Here is an 8,747-nt window from a genome sequence, read left to right as displayed (position 1 = left end):
CCTGCCTTCCTCAGGGGGGTCTGCAGCCCCCCCACCCACCTTGGGGCCTCTCCTGCCTTCCTCAGGGAGGGTCTGCAGCCCCCCAACCCACCTTAGGGCCTCCCCAGCCTCCCTCCCCGGGTCTCTCCTGCCTCCCTCAGGGGGTCTGCAGCCCCCCAACCCACCTTGGGGTCTTCCCAGCCCCCCACCCCCCTTCCCAGGTCTCCCCTGTGTCCCTTAAGGGGCTCTGCAGCCCCCCCAGCCCCCCTCAGGATCTCCCCCAGTCGCCCGACCCCTTCTCCAGGTCTTCCCTGTGTCCCTCAGGGGGGTCTGCAGCCCCCCAGCCCCCTTGGGGTCTCCCCAGCCCCCCAACCCTCCTCCCTGGGTCTCCCCTATCTCCCTCCGGGGCTCTGCAGCCCCCCCAGCCCCACTTGGGTCTCCCCCAGCACCTTCCCAGGAAGGAGGTGTCCTGTCCCTGCTCCAGCCAGTCCCCCTTTGCTCTCTCCTCCCAGGGTCGCTCTTTAGGAATCTTTTTTTTTCCCTTTTCTTCCTTCTTTCTGTCTTTTTTTTTTTCTTTTTTCTTTTCTCCTCTCCCCTCCGCGACCTCCAGCACTTCCATCCCAAGCGTGGGAGAAGCGCTCCCCAAATCTGCAGTGAGGATCTGCTCCTGGGAAACRGAGGGGAGAAGGAGAGGAGAGGGGCTTTGGAAGGAAAACAGTCCTGCTCCGATCCCTGTTTTGTCCCCCCAAAAAATCCACCTTCCCGGCCTGGAGCTCTGTCTCACCACCGCATCCCCYGGGGAAACGTGCGGTTCATCCGCTCCGCAGCCCCCCGTGCGCTTGGCCGAGCGGGGGAAACTGAGGCTGGAGCCTCGCGGCTCTTGGGGAACCTCCATCCCGTGTCCTGTGCCTCCCATCGCACATGCAGGAGGGGGCACAGCTGGGCTCGGACCCAACGGACTTTGGAGACTCTTTCAAGCTTTTTTTCTTTTTTTTTCTTTTTTTTCCTTAGGACCCTGTGGCAGGTTTGGTAGCAGATCGTGGGCCCAGAGCAGGTCGCTCYGCTCCAGCTGGGTTCACGCAGGGATGGGGATGGAGGCAACCATCCAGGTGAGCGGGTTTTGGGGTGCACACAAACCCCGTCATTTAAGCAGGTGGGAAAGGGAAAATTGCCTGTTCTGCTGGCGTCTTCCCCCAGCCTGGGCGCTGCACATCTTCGGGCCTCTGCAGAGAGGCAAGGCCCGTTCATCCTCCAGAAAACCGCCCCAAGAACACGCTCTAGAAATGCAAAAGTTYATTCTTGCCATTAACGTGATTATGAACCTCTAGCTGTGCCCCAGGTGCCGGCTTAGCTCTGTCTTGCACCAGTGTTTTCTGCTACAAATGGCAGCTCATTTTGCCTAAAGTTTTTTAATTCGTCTTTAAAACACTGCCACATGTCCGTGTGACGATGGCTGTTTTCCACCATATTTCTCGTACGCAGCTCATCCCCCCAAGGTCCTCAGGATTTTGGGGATCAGATGCAAGTTTTGTTGCAAGCAATCCATCCAGGATCTCAGAGCTTGGTGAGGTGTCTGTGTGAAACTAAAWTTGTTTCTGGATGAAGGGCACTGAATTTTCACCTGTGTTTTGATGCAAAAGGCACTCAAATCTCTAAGTTTGTGRACAGCTGTGAACCTGAGTAAGAGCTGTGTTTTTAATACATGTATACATGTGTGTATATGTRCATGTGTAAATATATACTAGCCTCCAAGGTGATGCTGTTCTTCCATTAAAGAAGTTTGTTTTATTTTGTTATTTTTACTCGCACACAAATACTTCTTTATTCAATTTTTTTCTCTCTCAGGTCTTATCTGCCTGTTTTTTTTCCTTTCCCAAGGAGACTCTAAGGACAACTGAAGGATCCCCAAGATTACGATATTACAAGTATCAAAGCAATGGAATGGGTGCCTCTGAAAGCAAATGGGATCCCAGAACCAGCCCACGGGGCACGTAAGCCACCGCTCAGCTCCAACCGTACCGAGCAGGCAGAGGGAAAACTCTGTTTGCTAAAACCTTCTGGTCTCCACGCTTCAGTGCAGCGCTGAGATTACGATTCGACGTTATATGCCAGGAAGAAGCGCTGCTGTCGCGTGCTGGTCTGCCTGGAAATCCCTTGGCTGGTTCAGGGGTGTGGGGTGGGTTTGGTGCATTACAGTGAATTGGGAAGGTGTCTTTTGGCCGCTTTTGTAGCGCAGCGATGTGTTACTTCCAGCCTGAGCTGCTTGTCCCTGCGTGCATGCTAAATCACATAGGAACCAATTCTGTGTCATGGAGCAGCACCCAGAGTTTGGTTCCAGCAAACAGAGAAGGTTTTCCACAAATTTCCACTGATGGTACAGTTAAAAATCTCTGGGCTTTTTTCATGCTTTCCAGGTTTCCCAGAGTGCTATCATGGAGGATGAGACATGGGGGAAAACCCCGTGGTGGGAAGGAGAGGGACRCACTGGATGGGTGGGCTGGGGAGGCCCAAATGCCCCCCGCAGTGCCTGCAGTGATTTCTGCCAGTGGACCCAAGAGTRCTTTATTCCCTTCCTCTTTGCAGCAACCTCTCACGTACTTGAAGCCTGTTATTATGTCTCCCCTCAGCCTCCTCTTCTCTAGACTAAACAAATCCAATCCTTCAGCCCCTTCCGCACAGGCCAAGTTTTCTCGGCTCCTGGTTGCTATCGCTGCTTTCCCCTGGCCTCTCTCCAGCAGGTCACGCTCGCCGAGCTTCGAAGTCCTTCCTGAGCAGAGCGGAGGGGACGGGAGAGATGATAAAAAGCAGAAGGTGAGCGCCAAGTTTCTCTCCTTGTCACCTGACTCCGGGAGCTGGGAAAATCAGCCCTGCAGATGCCAGCCGCCCTGCGTGGTGGGAGCAGGAGCAATCGGCGCTGGGGACGAGCGACCAGGAGCAGGGAGGGAGGGTAACTGGGGGCTGCCACAAAGACCCCTGMTTAGCAAACCACACGGCTTTACCAGGCAACAACATGGATTTTGGGGTGGAGAGCAGGGAACGGCCACCACACCTCTTTGTTGCATCCTTCGATTTCCAGATTGGCCCCCTCTTATCCACAGGTTCATGCAGCGTCCAGCGTCTTGCGGGACAGTCCCCAGAGCCTGCCTGGACTGGCGAGTGTTGAACCCTTTGGTGAGACAACAGCCAGGAAGATTTAGGGGTGTTGCATCCCACAGGATTCAGGCATCTTAGCCTATTTTTGCATGTCTGGGCCTCAGTCCTTTGGGCCCAGTGTTTTTTTTTTTTTTTACACCTGATCATCTCTGCGCTTACTCGGAAAGGAGATGTGCTTCAAAGCAGAGAAGTTCTTCTCCCCCTTTGCATCTCAAGCTGGGCTGGAGGAGTTGGAGGGCCTGTGTTTTACTGCAGAAGAAAGCGAAGCAGCTGAGTTCCCACGCTGCCTTTCATCTTCTTCCCCCCTCTCTAGCTGTTCCCACAGCTCTGCCAGAGCAGCTGGAGTAGGAGGAAAACTAGATCACGCTTTACGCCCCTCTTGTTCCGCACGGCTCCGAGCTCCCCAGTCCTGCGCGGGGTCCCTGGGCCGTGATGGGCAGGACGGGTGGCTGTTCCTTAGGGAGCAGAGGAGCTCGGYACAAGTGGGACAGGACTTCTCACCGTTTGGGAGATGCGGGCATGGGACGAGCTRCCGACCGGTCCCTCCAAAGCATGGGCAAAGCTCTCAGCTACACCAAAGATTTCTGGGACAGGGCTGGATTTCACTTGGGGCGGCCAAGTGTGAGGGTGTAGGAAACTCTTTGGAGGGAAAGGACAWTTTTTTCCTCCTGATCTGTAGCCTGTGGAAGGAAACAATGCTGGGAATGCCTCAGTTTCCCTATTTCTGCRTTTCCTCCGTTTAAAAGGCTGACCCACGGAGCCTGCCATGTGGGCTGCAAATCCGGCTGCAGTCTCTCTGCTCAGCGGTGGGACGTGCAGACCCCAAACGGCTCGTGACCGCACAAGACATGCTGTCATTCCCGGTGCGAGCTCTTCCCTCTCTCAGATCTGCTCGTGTCCTGTGTCATGGCATTTCTTGAGGACCCCCCTCRAGCTAACTGGCCTGGGATCACCCATTCGCCCCATCCCTCCCCCCCCACCTTTAAACATTCGCCCAATATTTTTGCATCTTGGAACGTTCCCAGATCCGCTAATTACCAGCTCTCAGTGACTCAACCAAGCTCCTGTGGCAACTCCTTGAAAACTCCCCCTTTATCTGATTTTTCAAACGTTTACACTTAGCAGTTGCTATTTAACATCCTCCTGCTGCGGGTGTCAGGGTGGAAACTTCATTCACACCCTAGCCAGGAGAGATGGGCACATCTTGGAGCCTTTCTGCAGTCCCCAGGCCACCAGTGTCCCCTGACAGCCCGTTGCTGCCAAATTCCCCTTCTTTCTCCTCACTAGGTGTATTTTCGTCTGTTATCACTGCTTTCACTTCCATCCACGCGGCCGGGGGAGTTTGGCTGCTGGAAGTTTTTGCCATGTGGTTTTGAACCTCTGCATCTTCTTCGGTGATTCCCAGCCGCCAGGAGGCCAACCCCAATCCRCAGCGGAAAGACGAGGCCCGGTCCACCCCGGAGCTGGGGTGTCCCCGTCCCTGCAGGGCTTCAGGAAGAGGGTGAGCAGATGTCTCCTGGGAACGTCCCTGATGCAGGGTGTCCCTCATTTGGCAGGAACCGTAATATTTAATGCTCCAGGCCTCTTCTAACTGTGCGTGCAGCGGGTTCAGTCTTTCCCCGCTCCGTGTTCGCTGTGCCTGGACGAGGGAAACGGGCCCCTTTCCTGGGGAGGCGGTGGAGAGCCGGGGCGTGCAGCGCAGCCAGCGCCTGGGGTTGGTATGCTGCCGTTCCTGCCCGCCCAGCCTCCCGGGCGGGCGGCGCTGCCGGCGGGGACCAGGTGGTGGGAGAGACCGTGCCCTTCTCCCTCRCCCGGCCTCGCCTGTCCCGAGCGAAACGGGCTGCAAAATGGAAACGCCAAGAGGAAACTGAGCTGGCTGCAAACCTCCTGTTCAAAAAAGAGAGGGGAAAAAAAAAAAAAAAAGGACGTTCAAAGGCTCCTTTGCCCCCGGGGTACATCCAACCGCAATTAAAAGGAAAGGAAGGCAGGGGAGCGCTCCGGGTAGAGCGGAGATGCCTCCCTCGCCATAAATCACCTCYGCGGGGTGTTTCAGCAGGCAGCTACACCTGCTCTCTCGGCTCCTGCACAAAAGGTTGGCCTGCGAGTGCGGGAAATGGCAGCGCCTCTCTCGTTTCGCTGCGTGTCCGTAAAGGCGGGAGGCATCACAGATGCATTTCTTTCCTCCAGCAGCAAGAAGCTTGAGGAGAAAGCGTGCAGAGGGCAAAGCTGCTGGAGATGTCCCCCACCGCCGGCGCTGTCCCTGCTCCCGGCCTGTGTGTCACGGTGCTGCYGGTTCATAAATCCCTCTGGCCGAATCGGTGACAAACGGGGATATTCGTGGCAAAGGGGTTGGGAGGCGACACGCGCGGCGCACGACCTGGGACGTCCCGGCAGGAGAGCTTCGTCCGCGTTGCGTCCCCGTGGCGCTGGCTATGGAAACCTCCGGCGGGCCCCGAACCGCTCCCTGGCCTGCAGATTGCAGCTTGGGAGGTTCGGGATGGACGTTTTGTGGAGCGCTGAGCTGCGACCGGAGAAGCGCAGCCTTGCTGGGAAGTTTTACCACCGTATAAAGCCGCGGCAAGGCACCGCCGCGATCCCCCGCCACGGCACCCTGCGCCCCGCGCTCGCGGGCCCGGGAGGTCACGCTCAGACCAAAGCTTAATTCAGCAGAAAAATCAACATCTTCCCTGCCACGAGTCATAAAACTCATCGGGAAGGAAATACCCCGCAAACGTTTGCAGGCCTTTCAAGAGACAGATAATTACGGCGGGCGGTTTTGAGACCTGGAACAAGTCAGTGCAGCATTTGGCAAGGTATTTCCCACCCTGCCGAATAGCGCTCCGGTTAGCGGGCGATGACTCACGGGCGGCCGCGTGAGCGGCGAGGGCGGGCGCCCCGCGGGTCCGCGACGCGTTGCTCGGGGGCCGGGAGCCGTCCTTGGCCGCGTGGTGGATGCTCCGGCTCTGGTTTGGCATCCCTCCACCAAACCCTCGGGTGCCGGAGGTGCAAAGCGGGTTTTTAGGCTGGATCCGTGGCGACGGGCAAGCCATGGAGATGTTGGGGCTCCCAGACTGCCCCCCACAGCCTCGGACCATGCCGCATGTGGGTGCAGAGCGGGCGCTGGGGTGACTGTTTAGGGGCAAGCAGGAGCTTTTTCTCATTAAAAAGCGACAGTGCATTTCCCTTGCACCCCCTCCTGCAAAATGGGAGGGCCGTTTGCTTATAATTAGGTAATGAGTTAATTAGGATTAATTAGTTAATATTTGCAAAGCACTTAGGAGGTGAAAAGCATCCGCGTGGTGTGGGTGGGTGCATCCTTGTGCTCTCCTTGGCGGGGTGCAGAACCCCGATCCGGGTGGCAGCTCGGGAAAGCCCAGGTGCGTCCCTGTCCCGGGGGATCCTGCGGGGATCTCCCGCTCCGTAGCACCGCTTTCCCGTCCCTTCCCGCTGGAAAGCATTAGCGGGAGCAGGGAAGGGGAAAGCAGCAGGTGTTAATAGCCGCTGTCAAGCGGAGCTTTGATAGTCGCCTGGGTAAAGCCATGGGGCTCCAGCGCCTGGAGCCGTCGGATGCAGCGGAAGGGGAAGAGAGATGGAGGAGCCGGGGGAGCCTCGCGAGGCCTGTCGTGCTCGGTGCATGAATGACAGAGGGGGCACCGCTGCCGCTGCTGCGCGGCAGGTGGGGAAACTGAGGCAAAAAGCCCACGGAGAGGTGAAGGAGGTCGAGGCCCATCCGTGCCGTCCTTCGAGCCGCCCCACGGCGTCGCACGCCCGCAGGTCCCAGCCTGCCCTCCCGCAGCGGAGCCGGCAGCGGGGGGAAATTCCAGCGCGGGAAGCGTGCATCAGGAGGTAAAGCATCCCCTCCRGAAATAAATCCGGGGTGAATTTTCCTGTTTGCCCACTTCCAACACCAGCCCCTTCCCCGCTCCCCAGCACCGCATTACGCCTCCGGGTAATACAGTTCCCCGGTCCCCGGAGCGGGAGACAAGACCTGAATTCCTAATGYGGAAAAACAAGCAGAGAAACCAAACGCGTGCGGGTTTTTTTTGTTGTTTCATTGTGTTTTTTTTTTCCCTGCCTGGGAGGGGAACGAAGCCGGGAACGATGCAGGAGGTTATTCCCCTCCACTGCTCCGGGCCGGGCGGGGAAGGGACAGGGCGGATCGCAGCCGGAGAGGGCGGCTGGGCAGCGAAAGCCCAGAGCCTTGTTCGCTTTGGCTGCCGGCCAGGAACAGGCCTGACTTTTGCGCTGCCTCTGAAATGTGCAAAAATGTGCAATTTAACCCCCCGGGGCGTTTTTTCTTCCCTGCTTTGCACCATGCTGTGCTGTCCGCCTGCTCCGTCCTCCCTTCCCAAGCCCGCTGGGGCAGCCGGGGCGCGAGCGATCCCGGGGCTCCAGGGAGCGGAGCAAATCCCTCCGGGGCGCTGCGGCACGTGCCCGGGACAGGGACGAGGGTTTCCACTCTCGTTTCCAAGCTATCCCGCGTGGCCCTGGTTTACCCGTTTCTCCCGGACGGACGCAGCGAGTGGCCCAGAGGCACCAGCTCGGCCTGGCTCCGCGGGGGAAAGCTGGGCGCCCCGGTGCGGGATTCGGGGAGGGGGCATTGCAGCCCCCGGTGCCCCGAGAAGCGGTCTGGCACCCCGCAGCTCGGCATCCCTCTCCCCTCAGCATGTGCCGGTGGATCCCGGCTCCTCGGCTGCCCCCGTGGCGTTGCACAAGCTCCTGGGCTCCGAATCACCCCGGCACCGGGATGGACAAATGGATGGCTGGATGGATGGACAGAGGAGTGGATGGACAGCTTAATTGATGGAGGGRGGGATGGAGGRAGGGATGGACAAATGAATTGATGGAAAGACTGAGGGTTGGTTGAATGGACCAACGGAGGGATGGATAGATAGCAGAACTGAGGGATGGAGAGATTGATGGATGGACAGAAGGATTGCGGGATGGACAGATGAATGGATGGATAGAGGGATGAATGGATGGAAGGATCAAGGGATGGACAGGGGGATGGATGGATGGAGCGTGGGATGTAGGGGCGGGATGATGGATGAAGGAATGGAGGGATTGATGGATGGAGGGGGCAAGGGAGGGACTGGAGATTCAACGAAGGGACGGACGAGTGGAGTGGGGGATGAAGGGACAGTGAATGATGGAGGGCTGGGTGGAGGGATCAATGGATGGATAAAGGGATGAAGGGAGGGATGGAGGGTTGGATAGACGGACAGAGTGAGGGATGGGGGGTTGGGTGGAGGATGGGCGGAGGGATGGGGGGTCGGATGAACGGACGGATGGACAATGGGACAGACGGCAACGCGTCATCTGAGGACCGGGGAAGGCTGGAGCCATCCAGCAGTGCAGAGCAGACGCCCCCCGAGCCACCCGGAGCGCCGCGGGGGAGGGCTGCGGAGAAAGGGGCCCTTTAAGCCCCCCCCCGGCGCGGCCCCTTTAAGACCCCCCCCCCGGCGCGGCCCCTTTAAGACCCCCCCCCCGGCGCGGCCCCTTTAAGCGCGCCCCCCCGCGGGCGGCGCCGTGGTGTGCGCCAGGCGGCCGCGCCGCGCGGGGGACAATGGGGCGGGGGCGGTACCACTCGGGCGGCGGAGGGGGCGGCAGGAAGT

The 8,747-nt window shown here is 58.7% G+C and overlaps 1 protein-coding gene across 3 annotated transcripts in view; it reads left to right on the top strand.

The window, feature by feature from the left end:
* Positions 1–6,314, top strand: part of LOC146585900 (uncharacterized) — a 7,655-nt gene extending 1,341 nt beyond the window's left edge. The window contains exons 2-6 of one of the 3 annotated variants that reach the window (XM_085322142.1): positions 991–1,088; positions 1,858–1,970; positions 2,715–2,790; positions 3,078–4,633; positions 5,320–6,314. In XM_085322142.1, the coding sequence (XP_085178268.1) occupies positions 991–1,088; positions 1,858–1,970; positions 2,715–2,790; positions 3,078–3,176 (386 nt within the window). In that variant the 3' untranslated portion in view covers positions 3,177–4,633; positions 5,320–6,314. Of the gene's footprint in view, positions 1–594; positions 1,089–1,857; positions 2,006–2,714; positions 2,791–3,077; positions 4,634–5,319 lie in introns of those variants that run through there. The other 2 variants (XR_014897904.1, XR_014897903.1) reach the window with 2 other exon arrangements.
* The last annotated feature ends 2,433 nt before the right edge of the window (positions 6,315–8,747 follow it).

The sequence above is a fragment of the Rhea americana genome, unplaced genomic scaffold, assembly GCF_003343005.1.
Source record: "Rhea americana isolate MKP2758 unplaced genomic scaffold, rheAme1 scaffold_747, whole genome shotgun sequence".
Taxonomy (NCBI): Eukaryota; Metazoa; Chordata; class Aves; order Rheiformes; family Rheidae; genus Rhea; species Rhea americana.
This window is presented reverse-complemented; position numbering and strand designations above follow the sequence as displayed.